At 46.6% G+C, this 24653-nt stretch overlaps 1 protein-coding gene across 11 annotated transcripts in view; it reads left to right on the forward strand.

Moving 5' to 3' along the window:
* SSH1 (slingshot protein phosphatase 1) overlaps positions 1–24653 on the forward strand; it is a 37612-nt gene that overhangs the window by 639 nt on the left and 12320 nt on the right. For 3 of the 11 annotated variants that reach the window (XM_049805185.1, XM_049805194.1, XM_049805197.1), the window contains exons 2-5: positions 4249–4289; positions 20854–20957; positions 22778–22842; positions 23634–23755. In XM_049805185.1, coding sequence (XP_049661142.1) covers positions 4249–4289; positions 20854–20957; positions 22778–22842; positions 23634–23755 — 332 coding nt within the window. The other 8 variants (XM_049805191.1, XM_049805190.1, XM_049805186.1 and 5 more) reach the window with 8 other exon arrangements.

Raw genomic sequence — 24653 nt, forward strand, 5'->3', positions numbered from 1 at the left:
TGGCCATCCCCTCCTCGCACCCACATGCAGCCCTGTTTTCCCCATGGCTGTCCCCTGCTCCAGCCCTCACCCAGCACTAGCTTGGGCTACTGGTTTGCTCTTCTCTGCCAGGTAAATCCCTGGGCAGCGTGCTGGGCCTGTCTTTGTGGAGCAGCTGTATTTGCTGGCCCCTTGGCCCCATACCTTCTCCCTCCCTGACGCCCCACAGCCACCACCACCTCCTGCCCCAGGGATGCTCCGCTTTTTCCCCTGCGTTACCCCTCCATCCCTGTGCAGCCTGTGCTGCAATGGCACTGCCTTTCCCCATGCCTGCTGCAGCTTCTGCCCCACGGGGAGCTCACGCTAGCCCTTTCCCGAGGCAGCTGTGGTCAGTTCTCTGCCGACAGAGCAGCTCCCGTCCCGCTCTACCCCATACCTGCGTGACATCCCCGTGCTGCACTGTCTGCTGCCACTCCTCGCTGCAGCGCAGCCTGCACCATGCTGCTGCCCTCTTCTTCCCTCCCAGCTCTGCTGCTCCGGGGTCCTGTATGTGCTGCTTAACCTGCTGCCCCTGTAATGCTCTGCTCCATGCATCCCTGCCCTGCCGGGACAGGCACCCTGCGTGTCCCAGCTCTGCTGCATGCCCCCTTTGCTCTTGTACCCCACAAACACCTTCTCCTGCCTCTGCTCCCCTTGGGCTTCTGTCTTCCCTCACCGCAGCTCCCATGCACCATCCAAACACGGCTGCACCCTCCAGTTTCTTTTTCTTCTTCCCTGCGCATCCCTTTTTTCCTCCTAACCCATCTCTTTTGTGACTCCCAAAGGCAAGCCTGGTGTTTCCCTGCATATCCTCCCTGTGCATCCCTCTCCTCCCCCTCCCTTTCCTTTGATGCTCCCTGCCCTTGGCTTCCTCTGTCCCTGCTCCTGCCAGGTAAACAATCCTATTTGTCACCTGTCAGGTCCCTGTGACTCCCCCGATTAGCTGGTCCGAGGGGGGGTAGGTGGGAGGGGGACGGGTGCCGCAAGGCTCACAGGTTCTCCCTCACCCAGAGGGGCCGCAGGAGTTCCCTTTGCAGGGCCCTCACTGGAGATGTGACTCATCCCTTCCTTTTGCTGACTGTTTTGCCATAGATCCCTCTGATGTGGTTTGGGCTCCTGAGGCTGCAGGGACCCAGTGTTTGGACCGCGCTGTTTTCATTGAGAAACTTGGAGACAAGATTTGTGCTTTTCTGAGCATTTTTCAGAAGGAATTTTGTTGGGTTCTGGTTTAGACAGAGTCTTAAACAAGACCTAGAGGCCACCTGATCTATACAGATGTAAATGAGCTATAACCTTGTTGCAGGCAGTGGAATTAGTCTGGATTTAACTGGTGCAGGTGGGAGAGGAGTCCAAGCAATATGCCTCTCACCTTACCATGTACATCTGCATTAGGCATGCATTGTGTAGGAGCTCTGTGTTGGTTATTATTTTTTCAGTGAGGTGACCATATGATTCTCCCTTTCCCTCTCAAAAATGCTGCCCCAAACTTGCTGCCTAGCATTGTCCATGGCAGGGCACTTCTGCCACTAGCATCCGTGGCTCAGGTATACTTCAATGGCTCCTGGAGGAAGACATCAGCTCCCATTCTGTTTGAATGGTCCCTTCTGGAATGAAATACCATAAAACTATAAACCATCCCTTTCCAAATTCAGCGTGTTGTTTTTACAAAGTTAATTTCAAAGAAAAATCCCATCAAAAAGGGCCAGTGTGGTCCCTGATCTTTTACGATCTTTCTCACAAGGAAAATCAGGGCTCTTTGGGGCTTTTAGTCTATATGAATAATTTTTAGAAGATTTTTTTTTAATGGAAAATGATGACCATATGTCCTTGCTAAGTGTGAATAAGCTGCTGCAGCCTCTCAACTCATGAGCCTGAAGGAATTTGTAAAATGGTTGCTGCTGCCTGTGAGAGCCTTGCTGCTGCATTAACGTAGCATGCCGTAAATTCTTAGGAGAAAGTAGTCCATACACACTTGCAAACTTGCATGCACTTCACTTGTTAGCTCCACTGCCATCTCCCTTCCACACCACCTCCCGCTCCACACCAGGTCCTTCAAGCCCGGCAGCGCTCTGCACAGTCCCCAGGGAGGGGTGTGGATGCAGCTGGTGGAGGTCTGGCCCCGGCACTGGTGTCTGTGCTGTGGTGGCATCGGTGGCACTGGTGAGCAGCAGCGGCTCCACGACATCTCGTGCATGGTGCATCGTAAAACCTGCCAGCTCAGAGGGATGCTCTGACCAAAACAAGGCAGACAGCAACAACGCTGAGTGTTCTGCCTTGTTTTGGGTTTACTGTGGCTTTTTAATAGAAAATACTAGGAGAGTCGACTTTGAAAGCAAGTCAGCTTCTGCAAAAGATGAGCCCATAGCAGATTTGGGGGCCAGCTCTGCTCCAAGCCTCAGCTGATGACACTCGTGACTTCACAGTCATATTTGTTTAAAAAATAAAAAAGTTTTTCTCCCCCTTGTTGCTATGTGACAGACCCAAACAAGCAGGAGGGTGACCTTAGAAAGACCAAAAACCTGCCAGACCTTCCCAGGGCTGGAGGGATCTGCTGGTAGGGGGCACTGGGGCTTGGGGTGTTCCTGGGGCTCTGCCTGCTGCCCTGGCCAGACTGGCTCTGCGCTGCCACTGCACAGTGTAAACAGACTAAAAATAGCGATGGTATGTTTCTTGCCATCAGCTGCAGTCATTTTGGATGGGCTTTGTGTATCTTTTTTTCCTCCAAATGGCTATATTTCTAATATCCGGCCTGTGCAGTTGCATTTGGGTTTTTTTTCCTGGCATTACTTGGTTCTTGCAGATTGTAAACAGAGCAGCTCCTGTGCGCTCTGGCCTCCTGAGTCTCAACTTGGGGTGGTGGGGAACACCCCAGGTCCTACGTGCACACAAAACTTCAAGCTTGAACATTTTACGTGAAACTATTTGCTTATTTTGACTTCTACAAAATGACCCGGAAACAAGTAACCCTTACGGTGGCCTTATTTGATGTGGGTTTTAAGCAATGTTGTAGTAAATAAAAAATGTTCCCTCAGTGTTAGCGCTGACGGAGCATGATTTCTTAGAAGTGTCACTCCAGCTTCACTAGGCTCTGGTGTGTTGCAGGTTTGAAGGTTTTCCTATTGCAGGGCAATGGGTAAGGTCCCTGCTTTGCTTCTTGGGTCCGAACCATCTCTCCAGTGCAACCTTGCCCTCTGAGGGAATGCTCCTGGCCCTTTTTCTTCTGTCTGCTTACACGGAACCAAAGGATGAGAATTATCTTTGAGCCCTTTTTTTGGGGATAGCTCTGGATGCAATTAGTCCCAACTCTGTTTTTCTTTAATATGAAATTTTATCCAGAAGCTAATAGAGAAGTTGAAGGGGGTGGCTGGAAAGCACGGCTATGTGAAATTGTTTCTCTCTGAAAGTAAGCTGAAGTCAGCTAGCACGCTTCTGTTTTAAGGAGAGTAACTAAAGTGTAAAGGCCAGTAATGTCACCTGGGCAGCCAGATTTGCTTCCAGGAGGACTTTCCACCAGTGCCTGGTGAAAAAGTGGCCATTTTAATACATGCCTGCCGTCAAGCAGTGTCTTTATCAGGAAGGCAGCAGACATAGGACTTGTGGATGACTGAGCAACCAGGCGGGCATCGTCCTAGCCTCGGGACACATCATCTACCAGCATCCAGGTGGAGGTGGCCTCATTGGCGAGGTGGCAGCTCCGAGATGGCAAAGGGGCTGCACGTCAGTTCCAGGTTGGAGTTCGGGTGCTGGAGGCTGGGGCAGTTCCAGCTGGGCAGTTTTGGCTGCATCCACTGGAGGGCACTTGTGCTGTTGCTGCACACTGAATTACAGCATTAATTTGTGCCCAGCTCTTCGTTAGCAGCCTTTTGCTTGGGACAGGTTCTGCTCTCACGTGTGTGCTCAGTGGGAGTGATGTGTGTGCACTCTTGGTGACGTCGAGGTTGGCGATCTTCAAACTGATCTGCGCTCTAGGACCAGCTTGCAGGATTAGGACCTAATAGCTTTAAAATCCCCGTGAGCCCCTTTGTCACCCGGCACTGGGTGCTGATGGCATACATGGCCAGGGAGTCTCATTATCCCTGGCACCAGAAAGAGAAAACCCCGCGGAAAAGAACCACTCAAAACCTGTTGTTGCAGGGATGGTTTTAAAAAGTGTGGGGATTTTTTTTTAAAGTTGCATTATGGAAACAACCAGCATGTAACTTTCTCTGTATCTTTATTTTCTCCCCTCAGCTGGAGGTTGGCAGTGATGAAGAGCGTAAATTAAATGTGAGGTAAGCAGGGCTATTTGGCTCTAAGCATTGTTTCCACTGTTGTTAATTGTCTGCTGTGTAGCTGAGTCCTGATCCCACTCAGGACTGGAGCATGTACACTTGCCTGGAGGGGACTGCATGGTCTGCAGAGAGCTAAACACTGGGGATGCTCTCTCTCTTATCAGTTTAGTTTTGAGACGAGCGTTTAATGAACTGCAGGCATAAAAGAAGGTTTGTGTTTTTTTTCCTGGTGGGAAGAAACTGGAAAATTGCACGTCAGCTCTGGCCACAGCACTTAACTGTTATCGCAGCGTCTCTTTCTCTGCTGCTGCTGCTCTGAGGCTGGGGCTTTGGGTTGGGAAGGGGGGTATGCTTCTAGGGTGGGTAGGGGAGAGCTCTGCTCGTTCCTGGGTATTAACCATCAGGAATTTGATTCCTTCGATATTTGGGGTTGTGTAGAGCCACTTTCTTCATACGGTGGGGTGGAGGAAAGGGCTGAAATATCCCGCTGGAGAAGAGACAAGCTTCTCTGGCTGACATTGTGCAGAGATCAGAAGTAGTAATGATAAAGCTAGTTTGGTGGGACCCTGGCCTGATGGGGCTCTGAGTAATTATGTGGATTGTTCAATCTAAACCCAGCTGTTGCAGACAGCTCTTACCCTCTAACCTGTAAACTGCAATCTGAGAGATAAAGTGTAAAAACACAAACAGTGGTTCAGCAGGCTTGGTCTCTTCTCCTTGTTACTACTTCCTACTTTAATTATCCAGGGTTTAGGTAAGAGCAAAGCCACTCGTGCTGCTGCTTGGAGTTCGATCTCGTCGTTTCCATCCTGTTTTATGCTTTGAGACTTATTATTGCAAAGATATAAAACTGAGATGCTGGTGGCAGTGGGTTTTCTGTCTCAGTGTGACAGACTGAGAGTAGGACAAAGTGGAGTTGATTGGAAGTCTGGTTAACCTTTTGGTTTTGGGAGCAGCAAGTGGATGTTAGGGCATAGACTGTCTTTACCCTGCAAGTGAACTCAGAGAGCAGAAAAGCAAAGGTGCTTCTTTACGGAGTAGGAAAGTGTCAGGCCTTGCCATTTCTGTGTCCCCCAGGGGATTTGTCATGACTGCAGCCCACTCTGGGAAGCCTGGCATTTGGTGGCTGTCCTGCTTGCAAGCACGTGGGTCAGAAGTATTGTATATTTGGTTGCTGTGTGGTCTCTGGTGTGCGGGCATTTAGTGGCAGTTTGTAATGTAATTTGTTAGTTTATTTTTGGGGGAATGCATTTTATATTGGTTAAAGCAAAATTCAGGATTCCTGGTTCTGCTCCCAGCTTGGTCATGGGCATATTGTGCAATTCAGGGCTCAAGCAGGAGCCCACTGAAGTCATGAATAGCAATGCATCCTTAATTCTTGTGCTTTTTTAGTTGCATTAAAAATATAAAATACTTAACCAAGCAGTATGATAGCCTCTTCTTTTGTGTATTTGGTTCTTGTGCTGAAAGAGGAAATAAAACTTTATCCCTCTTCATTACAAATGAACTCAATGAGAATGTACAGATAAATCGCTGGGACATCGTTGGTTTTGTGGCTACCTTTGGTCTGTCTGGCCTTTTTGCAAGCCAGGCATGTGCATCCATCACTGGCCAGAGCAATCCTGGGGGTGGATGTAGTGAGACTGGGCTTAAAGGCTGATACTTTTCTGCTGGCCACTGAAAAATGCTGCAGCACTGACTTGAGATACTGAGATCCCAAGAGCTTCCTCTGTCCTTCTGTCTCTTGGGGCTGCTCTTCTGTACACAATTTTCAGGATAAGAATCTGGTAATTAAATTACTAGATAGACCTCAAGAACAGAATGGCTCTTGTGCAGATCCTTTGCTGTACTCAAAAGGAAACACCGCCAAGGACTGACGAAAATGTGTGGCGCAAGTGTGGACACAGCGTAGATGATAAATGAAGCTTCTCTCGCAGGAAGGTGGGTAGATCCTGTCTCCTTCCTGCCAGCAGCTGCTCCAGATCAATTCGCTGAGACTTTACCCGGTGCCCATGGGGTGGCAGAATTGTTCAACTTCATTGTGCTGCTTCTCCAACAGCTGAATTCAGGTCTCCTCTGAAAAAACTGCAGGAACAGGCTATGATGATATTTGTGAATCTTTAAATCCTGGTCTAGCCTTGTTGGAGACTTAGGTGACAGCTGTGTTTTGTCACATGTGCCCTGAGTGCAGGGGTCAGCAGTCCACTGCCTGACTTTGCAGACCTCAAAGATCCTAATGGTTAGAAAAAGGGAGGGTTGTTGGAAACAAGACCCCATCTTGCTGCCAGCTCAAACTGCGTTTCATCGGTACAGGATGAATGTGCTATTACACATTTATGACATAACTTGCTCATCTGCTTGCTGAACAGATTATTTTCATTCATTCAAAAAAATTTCAGGATTTTCATTCGAGACTGCATAGTTGGATCTGGTTATGTGAGCTATCTGATTTTCTTTCTTGGAGGAATGGGTCTGTATCATGGTTTTATAACCAGCTGCATGTCTTGCTGCTCTCTGGTCTAAAAGCAGCAGACCTTCCTTATGGTTTCTGTCATTCCAAAATGCCTTTGTTTCTGTTTTCTCCCAGAAACACGTTCTACTCTAAAATAGACTGAGGGAACGTGTTCTAGGTTCAGCTTTTCTTTTAAAGATACTGTTGCTATCTGCGTTTTCTTAGACATTAATGTGCTTTAAAGACTTCCTTTTCTCTCACTTACCAAAAATTTTGCAGAAGCCTTAATAAGGTAACATCCACACTGTTTCCAGAAGACAGCCAGGAGTCTGTTTTGCTCTCCGATGGGTAAAGATTCATAGCAGAAGAAAAAGTAAGAGCACAGACTCAGATGTAACAGCCCAGTCAGGCTTGGTGCAGCTGGTGCAGACAACAGCTTGCATGGTCTGTTTCTCTGCATTATCTGTGTCTGCTGAAATCTTCCTTCCTGAATGCCAATCAGCCATGGGATGTTGTGGCTTGATCCCTTTTTTTTTCTAATGATGCAGTACACCTACAGGACCTTGAGACATCTCACCCAAATCTTAATAAAACTGCTGGCATGGTTACATCAAGTCCATGGGAGTATGCATTAGCTTAGAGTTAAGCACAACCTCAAGTTTTACAAGATCAGGGTCCACTGAGTTCAACATGAGCCTTGTGTGCACAGTACCTGCCAACTTATCACAGAGCCATGTTGTGCTCTTTTAGCTCAGAGCAACCTCAAAGAAGATGGTATCAAGTGCGGGGGAGACTGAGAGCAGTGCTGAGCTCTTTTCAAGCAGACTGCTCTGGGAGAATGGGTTATGTGCAATTTTTCCTATGCTGCTTCTTGGTGCAACCCGATTGATTTTCATCACTCACCACTGTTGGTTGGCTCTTCAGCACCAAGTCAAAGGAGATGTTTTACAAAGCTGGTCGTGTTGTGAGTGTTGGCTGTTTCTCAGATGCGGTTGGCAAAAGCAGCAAGATAATGACTGGTTTTAATTACAAACACAAATAAGTTTGTTTAGCTAGTCATTCTGTAGTCTTTGCCATTATTGGCTTTCCAATCACAGCCTCAATGTGGTCAGAAACAGGGCCAGGTGAGTGTTTTCAGGCACTTTCTGCAGAGGGATGGAGGTCAAACTGCTGCAGAAAAGCCTGGGAGTTAGTTGTCTCCAGCCTCTGATCAGGCCTGAAGATCATTATGGAAAGAACTGTTCTTGCTTGGCACCACTAAACCCAGTTTTAAGAGCTGGCAAGAGCAGCTGTGGAAGGTAAGGGTTTTCAGGATCAGACTTGTATACGTTTGCAGAGTCTTTTAATGGTATATGCTGCTCTGCTGCTTCTCTACATGCTGCATGGCCACAGCCGAGAGTGAAGTGGAGAACCTGTGTTGAGAGTGCTGCCTGGAGCATCCAATGCCCTGCTGAATAGAGAAGTGGTAGAGGAAGAAGTGGAGACTGGAGGTCTCCCTCTCTGCTGATGCCATCCTGTGTACCTTGCCAAGTTACTTAATGTTCCCGAGCCCCTTTCTCCCATCTGCAGCCTGGCAGATGACTATTAGCTCATCTTCTGAAACACTCAGAGTAAAGCGTTAGGTCTGTTTGGTTTTATTCAGCATTAAAAGCTTTCAGTTGTAAGAGTCATACAGCTTTTGAGCTCTGAGGAACCTGTGGCTGTTTGTGATGTGTAGAAGGCACCAAGTCCCCCTGGCTTTCCACCTCACTTACTTGCCTTTGTGTTTTGTGTGATCACCTAGTCGGGAACAAACATGCTCCGCCATGCTGGTTTGATAACCAGCTCTACAATTCCTTTAGTTACTGCTTTTTTGTTGTAGTTTAATGAAGTAAGGTAATTTTCTCTTTTGAAGGTAGTGGAGTTACACTGGGCATTGGTCTGACTTGGTTTTGCGTTCACTGCAGGAATTAGTTGGAGCCCTCAGGCTGATGAAAACTGCCTTTGCAGCTCCATGATCAACAGGATGAGTAATTGCTGCAGAAAAACTCTTTACAGAGCATCATCAGGTTTAGATTGGGTATTAGGAAAAATCTCTTCACTGAAAGAGTTGTCAAGCACTGGAACAGGCTGCCCAGGGAAGAGGTTGAGTCACTGTCCCTGAAGGGATTTAAAAGACATGTAGATGTGGTGCTTAAGGACATGGTTTAGTGGTGGACTTGGCAGTGTTAGGTTAACGGTTGGACTCCATGATCTTAAAGGTCTTTTCCAACCTAAAGGGTTCTATGATTCTGGCACACACCACAGGACTCATTAGAAGGAGGCTGCTTGATTAAAATCACTGTAATGAACCAGATTCCTCGATGGTGCTAAGGCTGGCTTCTGCAGTATGGAAACTCGAAGAGCGAATGCAATTCCAGCCTGCTGTTCAGGCTCTTCTCTGTGCAGCTGTGTGTTTGCTCAGCACAGCTCTCCTTCTGTGCTGCACTGAGTGCCTGCCACAACTGGGGATGTTTATATGTTACACTTTTTTGGTGCATTAAAATACAATATACAATAACTATTATTAACACGTTGATCTTTAACTTTTTTTAGGGATTTATGAGCCTGTTTTTCTGGAGGCAGCATTGAGTGAATGGCTTGTATCCGCAGCTTTGAGTGGCCGTGTTTATGGTACTGGGAAGGCACACGGGGCTGGGGGTACACTGGGGCTGCTGTCTTGAGGATTTATTTGTGGGGACAGTAGCTCATTGCATACTTGACAAATCCAGCTCGCTGCAGTATTTATTGTCTCCCAGTTTTTTGGTGGGAGATCTTGGGGCAGAAGTTGCTGACTTTATTAACTGTTCAAAACAGGACGCTGAATCACATCCTGGCAAGGCTGCAGCATCCTGCCTTAGCGTGCTCCATACAATGGGGAGGCAAATTCACAGGCTTGTGACCCTCAGTAGCTTTCTGGCCCGTAGGTGTGGCTGTGGAAGCCGATGGAGATATAATTAGGCCTTTACATTTTGTGGTGGGACATTCAAAGACCATGGAGCCGAGGAAGCATGCTCTTACTTGACACTTATTTCAGATCTGGCCTTTCCAGGAAACTGTTGCTGACTTGAAGTTGAGCAATGAGGAGTTTACTTGGAGGTAGGTAAAGTAACAGGAGGAGGCCTGCTAGTTTGAAGATGTGGTGAGCAGACCCTTTCTGGAATTATATATAAATCCTGCCCCCCCCCCCCCCTTTTTTTTTTTTTTTTTTTTCATGAAACCGCAGCAGTTTGGCAAAAACCAGAACAACTGCCCCTGTTATCAATAGTACTGGCTTTGCACTGAACATTTTTTTTTCTGTAAAAGGCCAGTGTGGTTACTGTTTATTTAGGTGTTAGAGCCGGGTCAGAAAAATATTTTGGTTCCAAATGCCTCTTGATTTTTAAATGCCTTAATCTTTGATAATCGGTTGCCAAGATCTGCGAGTCAGGGATTTCTCATACAAATCAGAGCTGTGGTCTGCCTGACAAATGCTCTTAAGATGTTTTTGGAGAGCATGAAATGGACAGAATGCCTTCATAGCATTCTTCACAGCTTTACTTTTAATGAAGAGAGTGTTGAGTTTTTTATTTCCCAAACATTTATGTATCCCTCTGCAGCATTTGAATCCCTGATGCAGAATCACTTTACTGCTACACAAAAAAATCAGAAAGCAAAATAAGCCAAAAGTAAGCCCAGCCTCAAATGGATTAGGATGCAAACTGTATCCATTAGTTGTTTAGGTTTATCTAGGATCAGAAGGACTCTTCAGAGCTTGCATTCCCTCTCTGAAAGTTTTTGGAGTTGCAGTTCAGGCAGAAGTCAGCGGTGTTGAGCTTGTGCAGCCTGGACAGCTGTGCATCAGCTCTGTGTAATGTGAGGTATAAATGTCCATAACCAGGGTGTGAACTGACAGTGGTTAACGGCTTTGCTGGAGCTGCTCGTGTGCACAGACATCTTCCCCTTGCAGCCAGTGCAAAGGGTTATCTTTTGCCACAAGAGGGGTAGGTTTCCCTGTGTCCTTCCTGGGACAGGAGCAGGAACACAAACCATGCCAGCGGAGCAGCTGGTGTGCTGTGTGTTTGTACCCACCTCAGCAGCTCCTCGCCATTGGTATGTCAAGGTATTGCTCGTTGCACCAAACCCTTCCCCAAAGTCCCAGTACTGACATAACATTTCTTGTAGGACCCGGAGTGTGTGCCTGACGCTTATCTCATTAGCACAGAGACCCAGTGCAGAGGGACTCTCCAAACTCACAAACATGCCAAAACCACACCAGCTCACCTATGTTTCTTGAAGAAATCCTTACTGCAAGAATCACTAGTGAAGGCAGCTGCTGGGGGATCTGTGGCGGTGTGCTGCTGACCGCTGGGCAGAAAACCTCTGGGGCTTAGCACTGGGGGCCAAGGCATCCAAATGCAGGGAATGGGACAAAATGTCCCTTTCAGATTTTCGGGAAAGCTGCCAGGTTGCTTGTTTGCCCTGTCTGACTTCCAAACGGTCACATCCAACACTGGCATCCCTGTGGAGACCTGCTGCTTGTGGGGCTGCTCGCAGCGTGCCTGTGTGTGGGCATCTCCCTCCCAGCCCTGTAAAACTTCTTGGACTATGGATGTCTGCTTCTCTCTGCAGTACTGATTCTGATTGTAAAATATGAGTTTGGAGTGGAGGGGAAAAAGAAGGATAATCCTGAGGTTTTTACCAACAGTTTTCTGTCTTGAGGTAGCTGTGCCTCTGGCTGGCAGTATCCCTATTTCTGGGGTGCTGGCTGTGTACCCTTTGGGCAGCTGGGAAGGCAGGCTGCGGTCTAGCTAAACACTAGAGGGGGTGTCAGGGTTGAGCTAGAACTTTTCTCACTCTGCTTTTACTCCACATGATCCATCTAGATTTATTTTATTTTGTTTTTACACATTACCAATGTGTCAAGTACTCCCTGGTCTCTGCTGCCTTTTTTGGAGTCATTCTGAAACCCAGCAGCTAAGCTATTTTTTGGGTTGCTATGCCCCCACTGCCTGTAGGGTTCTCAGTCATCCTGCCTGTGCTGTTGTCTGTGTCCTGGCTGACCTTCACGCACACCGCTTGGAAGCTGCTTTCTTGATCCTTGAAACTGTTATTCACCTTCCTTTTCTTTTTTTCAGTGGCGCCGTTGGAGAGTTTCCACTTGTTTCTCTGGCCTGTCTCCGGGAGACACTGCTGAGTGGGTGAAGTGGGGTGACTTAGTAAAATAGTTTAAAGGATTAAAACAATGAGTTGACGGGAGGAATGCAGGAGGATCGGCCGATGTGCCGACAGCTTGGCTGGGGAGGAGGATGGGAGCAGGATCGGCTCCTGCCCAGGAGTGTGGGCATGAGGCTTTGCCTTTGATGTGCCCTCCATGGCAGGACCCTGGGGGCCGGCGTCATCCCACCTCTCCTTTAGCTTGGACCATGGCTCTGAGACACCTTCCTGGCACTCCCAGGCTTGTGGTCTGTCCTCCTCCCCAACTGTGGTCACAGAACAGCTATGGCAATAACATGGTAACAACAACAGCCAAAAAAAGCGACTTGTAGGAAAACAGAGGCTGTCTTTTGCGTCTTTTAATGTGGGCAGAGAAAGGAGCCAGTGTTTTGGGAATAGCCAGCTTCCCTCAGACCACCAGGATGCTGCATGGCAGAGGGTGCACTAGGCTGGAAAACCATGTTGTTGCTAATGCTGGGACCTCTGTATATGCCTCTTGTGCTTTCCTGTGTTGGTTGCCACCTTCCCTAGCCTTGCCCTTTGAGTCCCTGAGCCTAGGCAAGCGTGAGCCACTCCGTGTAGCTTTATGGAGAAGTATTGCTCAGCCCTCACCGCAGGGTGGGCGGTCGTGGGGATGCCGCAGAGGGCTGGGGTCAGTCCGCAGGCACATGCTGGGGACATGGATGCTGGGAGTCTCTGTAGGGTTAATACTCCTCTCCTAAGAGTGAGAGAAAGGTTTCTTTATAGCAATTGAATGGGCAGTCATGCAGGCTGGGGTTCGGAGAGGATCTGGCCCTGGCCTCCTGAGACAGCGGCTATCACAAAAATGACATCATGTTTCAGTGGGAATCTCAGAAATGCTCGTTGCGATTCAAACCGTTCCAAGCACATCACATAGCTGGATGGTGCTGTGATCAGCCTCGTGCCTTTTTGAACTCTGCGATTAATGGGATGAGCAAAAAGGATTTCTTTTTGCTTGTGAAACAATCTCTTATTTTATTTGGCTTTTCACCATCCAAGTACTAGGGATTCCTAGAATTTTCTTTCCTGGCCATTTGGGAGCTGTTCTGCTAACTTATTTTGCACAAGTCTGCTGGAACAGGGAACAATCCTGCTAATTTGTTTGCTTCCCTCTTCCTGCCCTTTCTCTTGGATGGTTTATCAGAGCTGCTCCTGCGTTGCCTGCAGGCACAGCCTGGGTCGTGCTTTGCCCTCGGAGCTGTGTGCCACCCCAGCGTGGGGTACACACGGCTGCCCCAGTTCAGCTCCGTGAGGAGCTGGGGCGATCGCTGCTCAAGCCCGATGCATCACTCACCCGGTGTGCGGGAGCGGCTGGAGGCACATCATCAGCAGTCTATTTATGTTAGGAAATTAGCTTTTGTGGGCTTCATGATTGATTTCATTTTTTTCTTTTTTGTCTTTGTGCTCGAGGAGCGTTTGTATCTGGCGCTGTGAATGGCCTGCAGTGTCTCCAACCCTTCTTAGCATTCTTGCGTTGTGGATGTGGCCCACGCCTTTCAGCTGAACAATGCATGCTCAGACTCCCCTTTTGAGAGCGAAGCCTGCCGGGTCTTCCTGCCTGCCTGCCTGACCATCTCGCTCTGCTTTGAAATAGATGGGGAGACGTTTTCCCCTGCAGGGAGGCATTACAACACACCCCCCTCAGTGGGGGCTGCTGCCTGACCCACTTGCAAGCAACTTTTGGCATTGTGTGATGGTGCCTCTATTGTGTCTGAGGAAGGGGAGATGTTCTCCGTGTGTCTAAAGGAACATCAGACCTTGCTGTGGTTCACAGCTTACGTTTTGGGTTTCTTCTTGGAGTAACTTGTCTTCAGCTCAGGAAGTCTGAGAGTGATGGCTTTTTATAGCCCATCAAAGCTGCACCCTAACATAGCCATGAGTATGGAAAGAGCTCTCCTGCCTTGCATTTTTGGTAATAAAATAGTATTTCAGAAGGCAAACATTTCCAAAAGTTACCCTGAAGATAGCTGCAGAGATTTTGGCAGAGGTAGAGCACCGCAATCAAAGTGATGCTAGCAGCTCTTGTTGACTTTAGCAGGTGTGTTGGGCACCTGCAATTCTGATCCCAGGTCAGTTTATCAGCATATCACAAAGTCTATGTGCGTATGCGATAGCACTTTGTTTTAAAACAGCATTGCATGTGTTGAAACTGGGACTTTCCATGGGGAGTGCTTTGCTTGTCTCTCTGCGTGGCAACCTGCTCCATGTTGAGTTAAGCAGGGATGGTTGTGGTGATATTCTTGGGTATATTTGTAAAGGTGATTCCTTTACGTTTCATTTAATCTTTCTGTGGCACTGGACTCTGCGTGATTGGTGTGTGAAACAGAGCAAAAGCCACTTGGAAACACACTAAGTACTTTTTTTAAAAGCATGAGAAATGACCTGCTGTTGCTGCTTTTAAAGGTTCCCATTTCTCTTTCTCAGGTCCTACAGTAGCATGTGAGGGAGTAGCTTTGAAGTTCATTTTTCCCTTGTTTTGTGTTGCTCAGACCCCTTCTGAAGGCCCCTTTCTTGGTCAGGAAGTGTTATCTGATGTGCCTCCTATCAAGCCAAAGCAAGCATTCAGCGTGCTTTAATTGTCAGCTTGGCTTGGGAAGCAGGGGCCGCGCAGCTGCCGTCTTGTCTTCCTGCTATTTCTCTCCCCACATCTTCCTTTCTATTTGATGTGCTCGTTTCCAGTTTAGTTTATGTTGCTATTTCGGTATGACTGCGTGATGGCCTTCTGGCTCGCCACAGCAGTGCCCTGTCTTAAAATCCACCCTCTGGCACGTCAAGGGCCTGGCCAGGCTGCGGGAGCATCCGACAGGACTGGCTCGGTCCCCGAGCTGTGGCAGAGAGGTGCACCGGAGAAGCCCACTCTCTGGGGTTGTGTTTTGTGTTCTTGCTTAATTGCCTTGAGATGGCTGGGCTTTTTCCAGACTGAGCAGAAAACAGTGGGGAAGAAAAGGGGTGGGGGGGAAATCTGTTCTCTTCCTCCTTATCAAAGGAGCTGTGGAAAAGGGAAGTGTGTTTAATTTTGTGGAGCTTGAGGCGCCTGTTTTTTCCTCACCTCATCAGTTTGGAAACGTTTTGAGCAGAAGATGCCATAAAACCCAAGGAAGCGGGAGGTACTACCACGTTCATGCCTTTGTAAAATTGTGACCAATTTTGAGAGAAGCGAATATTGTTTTGGTTTGGGGGTTTTTACCCAAAACACAGACCTGGTTGCAGGAGGGCAGCTCCTTTGGGCATGGGGAGAGGTCTGCATGCAGTGGGTAGGAAAGGCAGGATAAGCGTGCCTGCTCCTAACCATGGCATTGCTGGATGCTCAGGTGAGGGCATGATCCTGCTCCAACGCTGCTGCCTGGGCAGTCTGCTGTCAGATGAGCCCAGAGGCCGTGGCTGTCCCCTGAGTGTTTTGGCTCAGCCCTGATGGATAGATGACCTTCTCTGCCTCCGCACCACGTGTACGTTTTGTTCCATTAATGAGGGGGAAATTAAGAAACTTAATTTGACAGAGATTTAGTGCCCGGAGAGCATGATGTGCCTGGGCAGGCTTCATTGCAGAGCTTTTCTGGAACATAGAGCTCTGCGCCCAAGCTGCACAAGCACATGACAGGTCAACAACGTGAGATTTGCTCAAGATGAAAGGTTAAATAGAAACAGAGAAAGCTTCAGGTGGAGCACGTATCTTGAAAGGGCATCTGAAATATGTCTTTGGGAGAGCAGGATATAACTTCAATGTAACGGCCAGGCAGAGGTGAGCTCCGAATATTAGCTGAAGCAAGCTTTTGAGACCCATGAGGTACACATGCTTTGGTCCTCAGGTGGTGCTGGGCTGCTCCTGAGGACAGTCTGTGCCTGGGTGTGCGAGGAGCAGCTCCCCTCACTCCTCCCTGAGCTCCCTGCCCTTGGACCTGCCTCTGGCTGTGCGTGGCTGTCCATATCCCTGGGGAAAATGCAAAGCGAAGCCAGGCAGAGTGGAAGCCTGCTCTTGTTCACTACATGAACTCAGCACTAAAGTATGCTCTAAGAGTAGAGCTGTAAGCAAGCAGATCTGAACAGCACTTGCACTGAATGGGCTGCTCAGTTGTGATCAGCAGCAAACACAAAGAGAACAAGTTCATTGTTGCCCCAGAAATACCGAGGGTCATTGCGGGTGTGGTGATAAGCCAGGCTCCTTTGGCATGCCATGCACCGAGTGATCCCATGGCAGTTCTGGGAGCAGCAGGGATACCTGGCCAGATGCAAACTCTGATGTTTCTGTGTTCTGCCTCTTTTAGTGTTATACTATTTTTTAATTCTTAGACTAGCAAGAGACTGTTGAATCAACCTCAGGCTTGGCTGTGTCTTCCCAGGGAAAGTGGTTTTCTCTCTACTAACTTCTGTGTATGGATATTTATTTTGAGATGAGTTATGTAGCTGTAAGATACATTAGTAGATTGTTTTCTTGTATCCTGCAAGATGATTACGTCTTATATGAGATTTCCCATTAAACCAGGGAACTCGAATACCCGAGGCATACAAGGTTTCTTCCTGGGATGTGCCACAGCCTGAGCCACAATGGCAAAGCAAACAGCTTAGGGAAAATTGTTCTGCGACTGGCAGCTGGCTTCCAGCTCGCTCTGTCCAGTAACACGAGCAGCTCTGTCTCTTGTTCCAAAACGCAGTATTTTTAACAGATTGGTTATTGGCATTTGTGGACTCAAGGGGTGGCATTTTGTAACGTTTAAAAGGCACTGCCTATTGTGTTCTTAAGCAACTTGAAATGTAATTGATGTGTGTTGCAGCCACGCTCTTCTGGAGCTTTCCCAAAGGGGAAGAAATATTTCCTTTTCAAGTTGAGCAGCGTGGAGCCAACGGATGGAGCAGGGGACAGTGAAGCAAGAGGCACTGGAGCCTGCTCCCAGCGGTGCTGTGGCCATTAAGTACCCTCTCCTTGCCAGCCACTGGGTGCCATCCCTATGGGTGCAGAAGGACCCCAGCTTTATGGACAGCAAAGCACTGTAGCTGTCTGTACCCTCCTGCTGATACTCTTGGCATTTCCCAGATGCTTGTAAGCATAGGTTTTTACCTGTCTTAGGGGGTTAATGCCATTGGTTTGGTAAGCTGAGGTTATGGAGTGGAAGGAGGACTGGTCTGCAGCTGTACTGGAGCACCCGGGAGCACCCGGGTCCTGGGGCTGTGAAAAAACTCGTGGGCTCTGTGTTTATTTGAGAGCCTGGAGTAACTCCTGTAAAGTAGCTGTGCTGGTCAGGATTCCTGGAAGGGCATCCAGGGAATGGGTGGTTTCTGTTGTGCATGCCAGTTGGGCTGGGTGAAAATTGAACAGAAAGCTGCTTTTCCCCTTGGTTAGCCTAGTGGTACTGGTGAAACGTGAGTATGTCATTATGGTTTAAGCCTAGAGAAAGAACTAGTCAGGGGTCTGTAAGAAACAAGTCTTCAGTGAATTTGGTTGTAGCTGGCTCCTAAGAAATAAATTCCAAGCCACCTGAAAGACTTCCTCATTCAGTAGCTCAGTAACTTGTGAGTCACTCCGAAAATCAAACCGTGGTAGCTGTACAGTAAGTGAAGAAGTATTTTAATTTGACAGCTGATGCCTTTGTCATATGTATATTACAGTGGTGGCATGCAGTGGTTTAATTGTAAAGAAACAAACAGGTATTAGTAGATACGATGCTTTTTATCTAGTCCTGACTTTCTACAGCGACGGGCTGCTTCACTTTGTGGTTGCTGATAGGCGCTGCGTTGCCTTCAGAGCATGCGGGAGGAAGCAAACAAACAAGTCTGGAGGAGGGAATGATTAGACGAGCCTCAGCTGGTTTTTTCCCCTCTTGAATGGCCCTCTTTCATCAGGATATGTTAGGACAAGTGCTTTTTCAAGCCAGGATATCAGTGGAAGACACAGTGTTCTGTAAAAGTCATCCAGTTCCTGGGTAGCATCAACAGACACGATTTCTCTGCTCCGCACAGAATATACGGTCAACCTTTTCTTTTCCTTATTTTCTTTTCTTTTTTATGGGTTTAGAAGCAAAAGGATGTGAGTTTTACAGCTAGTTATGAATCTTTTTGAATTTACTGACTTCTGTCTGACTCTTGGGCCAGCACAATGCTTCTGCTGTTCAAAGAAAACCAGTCCAAATTAGTATGTATAAGCCACTCGTTTTTATGCTGCTAACAAATGCTGCTTACTAGAGCATTTATCACTGCTGCTGAGGGTCAAAAGTTGGGGATATTCTTTAATGATAGGATTTCTCTGTTCTTTAGGAGATTTTTTAAAAAAGGCTGGAGTTTTAGTTGTTTACAGGAACCGCAGGATTTAAAAGGGGTTTCTAAAACTGGGTTGGAATATTGTGCCTTGCCTTTTTCTCCCTTTTATTTTGTTAACTGTCTTTTTAGAGCAGTTGTATGAAGTGACTGAGACCAAAAAGCGTTCCTAGAGCGGAGATAAGGGACAGTGTTGGGTAATGTTGCTGTTTTGTTATGGTGTAAAATAGCTTTTGCAGAGAGGCAGTTGGATGTGTTACCTCTGTACAGCACCGTGCTGGTTGTATGGAAATGGGAGCTAATGTGGAAATCGGGGAGCGCGGGTAGTGCTGGGGAGGTACAGGCAGTTCGAGTCATGGCAAACCGTGCTTTGTAAGGTTAGTGTGCAGTTTAGGAAACAAACATTTAAATTAAAAAAGAAATCTTGTTCTTAACAGGTTCTTTGGCTTAGCTTTCCAGTTCGTTTCCATGCAGATGAATACATGGTGACAAAAATTTTGCTATGTGGGTCGTCCTTTTCCTGCAATCACTTTCTGCTCGTGCAACGCAGCTTTCTCCTTTGCTTGCAACTGGCAACATTCTGCTTTATTGTAAAAGATTTCCTGGATGCAAGAGAGGAGAACGTCAGGTGAGATGAACCATCGGAGCAGGAGTTACCAATGCCTTTGGGAAGGAGCTCTGTCTCTTCCAAGGGTTTTCCTGCTGTAGAAATCTCAGGCAGTACTTTATTAGGGATAAAAGAATATCCTTTGGGATATTTTTTCACTTTCCTAAAGAAATGTTTCCCAAAATTCTTGGGACAGGAATACTGTGAACTGTCTCTGTGTGTGTTAGTTACCTAGCCATTCCCTTCCTCTTGCTGAAAAAAGATGAGTATGCGTGAAGCTAGTATCTAGCTGAATATCCTATACGTGGTGTTGGTGTCGCTGCTTTTGTGTAATGTCTGGCCTTTTTTAACGCTTTCCTGTGAGATCTGGTGTGCAAAGGAAACAAGACTCTTCCTGGCTCACTTATGGAATGAACCAAATTCCCATCTGCAGAAGTTCTTGCCATTAGCCTGTGTGCCAGGCAGAACAGAGCTGGCGTTTCGGATCACAAGCAAACTCTGCATGGCTCCTGTTCAGACACAACTTGCTAGCGAAGTGAGTGGTGAGTGCTAGAATACTGTGGGAGTGTAAATGGAGAAAAGCTTGTTTTAATTGGAGTGCAGTTGTCCTGCTGGCATTTTATTGATCTGATATATGACTTGTGGAGCCTGGAAGTTAGGCGAAAATTTTAGTTCACTTTTTAAAAGCAGCTGAAATATCAAATTTAAACTGATCCAGATTTTTCTTGGAATTTTGCACCTTGAAGATTCAGTTGAAAAATAAGGAAGCTTTGCCTGGGAACCTTGGCTGTGTTCTCAGGGAAGGAAAAAGCTGAACTTGCAGCAAAAGCTGAAAAGACATGAAATTCATGTCTGTCTTCACAAAAACACTAAGGTAGAATGGAGCATTAGTGCTCACTTCTGCCCAAAGGCAAAGACCCCAGATAAAGTACAGAATAGATGAGTACTGGGAGTAGTAACTCCTGTGGGATCACTTTCTCTAGCGTAAGTAACTCCCGTGTAGTGCAACCTCATAATGGAGCATTTATATTTAGTAGATAGCAGACAGTAATTAATGATGATCTATGTTTGGAAGTGTAGGGCGGCAGAAAATTGGGCTTTGTAACAAGGAATGTCTCTTGTGATGTTTTGAGCGGTGTAGGAAATGCAGTGTAAGCAGTTACTGTGGCAACTAAAAGGTAGCTTAGTAGATGTTGATTTTCAGCCTTGTGGGAAATGCTAACTTTGCCGCTTATGTCCAAGTCTATTTCTAAAATGCTCGCAAGTGCATTATGGTACTATGTAATTAGGCTTGTGCTGGTGCTTACTGTAACTACTGATTTTGTTCAGCCTTCTTTTCAGTTGTGTTCTGGGGCCTGTATGTCAGTTGACTCTGTGGAAGTATCGTTATGTATTTGCACACACTGCGACCTGCCTTCTTATCAGTAGTATTTTGCAGGATGGCTGTATCTAGCCAGAGCAAAGCAAAATCTTTGCTATTGTGTCGGTTGTTTTTTCCCCTGAGGTTTCAGTGGAGTTTCCTTTCTCTTGTGATGCGTGGGTTTTGTCTGCCCCTCCTTTCCTCTTTAAATCTGCAGGCAGTTTATAGTTGCATGTTCTTGTTTTTGCATTCCAAAGAAATCTCAGGAACTGAAATTGGTAGAAACTGATTGACTCGGAACCTGATCTTCAGTCATTTTACAGGTCTATAAGCCTGTAAAAAGTCTTACCCTCTACTGTTTTAAGTTGCAGAATATGATAATCAAATGATAAAGTCATTTCCAGCCCATGACAGCTCAGGCAAGTATCTCCTGCAATGGCCAAATAATAAAATATTGGTGGAAAATGACACATGAATAATCCATGAATAATCCTGGAGCCATGCCATGCAAGTGGCAGGATCAAACTTTGGGAACAGCTTCTCATGGCAAAATCCTACTATGTTTTAGTGAGGGGAAGCCCTTCCTTCCCTAGGCGTACAGTCCTGAGCATGCACTTTGCTGATATTTCCTTTCAGTTGACTTCCTCTGTCGTTTGTTTTCTAGCCTAAGCGAGAGCTTTTTCATGGTGAAAGGTGCAGCCCTTTTCTTACAACAAGGAAACAGCTCCCAGGGCCAGCGAAGTCTCCAGCATCCTCACAAACATGCAGGTAGTGGATTAAATCACCTACTGAAATTCTTTTTCCTTCTTGCTTTGCTGCTCATCCTGTCCATGTGGACAGGCTAATAGCATGCGTGGGTGGGTGGATGACTCCTCTAACTGTCATAGTGGGCCTTGTACAACCTGCTGAGTAAAACCAGGTTTTCAGCCCACTTGATTCGAATGGGAACATATGATTATTGAGTCTTTGTTTAAACTTTTGTCATTATCTCAGAACTGGAGTAGAAATTTATTCTCTGCAGACATTACGGCATTCAGCATGGCATTCTTTAGGCAGGGAAGCCTGCTGAGCCAGAAGGTCTGTGCTGAATATGTATCCCTGTTTTCCACAGCTGCAGATGAAGGAGTGTCACTTGTGCTTCAGTGATTTGGTCTTGGCCTTCCCCTTTGGCCTGTGGGGAGGAAGATTGGATGGGCTGAGTCACAGGGCTCTAGCACCTCTTCTGTAGTTATCGAGGTCCTGATTCAGCATGGCAGGGACATTTCTCTGAGTGCTTTCCCAGCCCCCAATAATCTGAAGTTTGGGACTTTCAGTGCCAGCTGACAGCATTTGTTCTTTTGAAACTACCTGTTGCTGGGTTTGTTTGATGTTGCCGGTAAGAAAGGAACGTTTTAACAGGATTTGGGTCTCTGGACAGACGTGTGTTTCTTAGCTCCTTATATCCCCTTTCCTGGTTTCAGGAAAATCCCCTTTTCAGCTAACTTATCACTATCTGGCCTGTAAGAGTTTGTCACAGTTTAAGAACAGACTGTCCTTCTTCCCCCAGTCCCCTCCAGTGTGCCAGACTGGTGGGAAGAAAGGGTAGGGAGTTGTATGGTGAGCGTAAGTAAGGATTGATAAGCAGATAGGGTGTTCAGGAAAGTGGATTCTACTTACCCAGTGTTTTTATGCCTTCTGGTTTTGACAGTTTTGGAATAAGTGATTACTAGGAAAGAAGAAATAAGATCATCAGGGCATTTTGAGAGCAGTAGCATGTGGGAAAGGCACAGTGTGGTACTGTGTGTCTGCTGCTTAGTAAACACTCCAAGCACAAAGAGGGTGTTTGAATGCCAAGCTTGGCTTTGGGTTTCTTTAATTGTCAGCAATTTCATATACCCAGCAAACATCCTACAAAGGCATTTTATCTTGTATGGAAAGTTATAAGTGCATTACAGAGTTATTAGATGTGAACTTGTTTTGTTTTCTTGTAGATACCTTGTTCCTTTCACTTGCTTTCACCAAACAGAAATGTACCCACTGCTCTAGAGCCTAGGGGACTTGTTGCATGAACAGCACTTTGTTTGAGGTGGAAGCAATCCATCACCCAAACCAGGCCACTCTTGCAGCTCTTCTTCCTCAGAAATGTCTTGCGTTCAGATATACCCTTCATAAGGCCAGTGGGGCTGATCCCACGATGCTATGTGTGTTTCACAAGTTAAAGTTTTTCTTTTCTCCTTTGTTCCATTTTTTTTAATCAGAGTTGTTGTTCCTACTTCTGCCTCCCCTGTCCTTAATGCCCATATCTTTCTGTCTTCTCTAAGATGCTGTAACAGGAAGAGTATCATCATTTGTGCCAGTCACACATGGTCTCAATATATTTGGTGGCTTCTGAATACCGTAAGGTCAAGTTCTCACACAGCCAGATAACACTCATCCAAGAAGCTCACTTCTGTTAGTATTCTCTGGGACAGCAAAGTTAATTGGCCTCCCTTAAATGGTATTTTTTGACTTAGTAACATCCAGTTTCATTAAAGGTCAAGACTCTGCCCATTCTTAGTGCAGCAAGTGTTGAGACCCTTTCTGATTTTTTTTCTCTGCTTTCTCTCCAGGTGATTTGCCCCAACACCTCCAGGTGATGATCAACCTCCTTCGCTGTGAGGATAGGATCAAACTGGTAAGAAAAGATGGATTTTTCTGCCCTTCTTTCTGTTGGAGGCATTTGAAACAGACCTGTAGGGTTTTACGAAAAGCATTGGCAAATCCTAGGTTTCAGAGTCAGCTTCGCTCTGTGCTGGTTGTCAGCCCTACACCGTTCTCCTGTCCACTCCTTTTGCCCTGGTCCTTACATCCAGGTAACGAGTTGGGTCAGGAAACTGATCTGTCTGAAGTGTGTTTGTTTTGTTAGATTTAATTTTCCAGTCAGCTGACAAACACTAATACCGGAAAAGAGACAGGACCTTGCCGATGCTAGTGGACACTCTTAAGTCAGTCTTGAAATTGCATCCAAATGGGGCTGGGTTTTCTTTTAAAGAAATCTGCAGAGGCTATAAAAGTCCCTGCAGAAAAGTCTATGTCAGTCATCCCCTCCAGCATGACTTAACATATTTCAGTGAAGGCTTGTGAGTGGAAGAATCCACTGAGCCTGCCTCTGTTTTCAGTTCTATGCATGACCAATGTTTTTACCAACTTTCTAGTTGAACCTCTTTGTAACAAATCTTTAGGTTACATTTTGTAGTATTTCTCCAAACTGGAGCAGGTAATCTAGGCTAATCTTCTCCCTGCCTGATGCCAAGTCAAACTGGCAATTAGCCTTGCTGGAAGATGGGCCGTCTTTCTCTGTGTCTTTCATACCACAGCTAAATAAAGCTTTTGGGCACAATTACACCTTAAAAAAAAATATTAGGCAGCAATTGAAGTCATAATTATCCAAAAGCTACTTTGCAGAGCTTGATGACCTTTCTCTAGGCTGTCCGTTTGGAAAGTGTGTGGACAGACCGAGTCCGATACATGGTGGTTGTATACAGCAGCGGACGACAGGATACAGAAGAGAATATTCTGCTGGGTGTGGATTTCTCCAGCAAGGAAAGGTATGTCTAAGGCAAGGCTGGGCTTTGAAATCAGGCAGGCTGGGTTCTCTGGAAAGCCTGTCAACACCAAACTGTCCCCAAGCAGTTGGTTTACATGTATCTGCAAATTCTAGCAAGAGAAGGGACATGTGTTGAGTCTTCTGACCAGTTATGAGGGAGAGGGGGTTATTTTTGTTCTAGAAAGCTTTCCCTTTTCTTGGATCTCTGGGCTCTCTGGGCAATTGTGGGCAAAGCATTTAATCCATCTGTAGGGCTGTGGCATCTACTTCTTCTGTGGTAGTTTGCTGTCTGCTCACTACAAAATGCTCTTGCAGACACATTTGCAAAACTGGAACTGGAACTTATTCTATCCACCAGACTTAAATCTGTTGATGGTATGATGCAATGGAGCTGGTTTTTGGGGGGTAGCTTTGTTGCCAAATAACATCAAAAAACAATACTGCAAAAGTTCCTCCAAAACCAATAAACAAATGTGTCAGTAATGAGCTGTTTCTTTTGTCTAACTGATAAGACCACATAATATTTTGAAAGGCAAATAAAATATTTTGTTATCACAGACCCTCTCACATTACTCCAGTTCTAGGTGAGTAAATGAGGCAGAAAAGCTCTTGGCTTGGAGAGACAGGGCTGGTTTGGCAGAGCTGGAGCTAAGTCAGAGCTTCCAGACTGTTGGTTCTGTTCTCCGATGATATAGCAGGCTGCCATGTTGTACTGGTGCAGCCAGTATGACTTTTGTTTTCTTTTTGGAAAACCTTAGTGGTTGTTTCCATGGCTAGAAGTGGAAGGGGAGAGCTTCTGCACTGCAGTGAGACCTGTAGGGAAACTCCTAGCCATGCCTTCCTAATAAGGTTATTGTCATTGGCTTTGATGCTGCCTCTTGTATCTGCTGATAAATTAC

Source organism: Accipiter gentilis, chromosome 7, assembly GCF_929443795.1.
Source record: "Accipiter gentilis chromosome 7, bAccGen1.1, whole genome shotgun sequence".
Lineage (NCBI taxonomy): Eukaryota > Metazoa > Chordata > Aves > Accipitriformes > Accipitridae > Astur > Astur gentilis.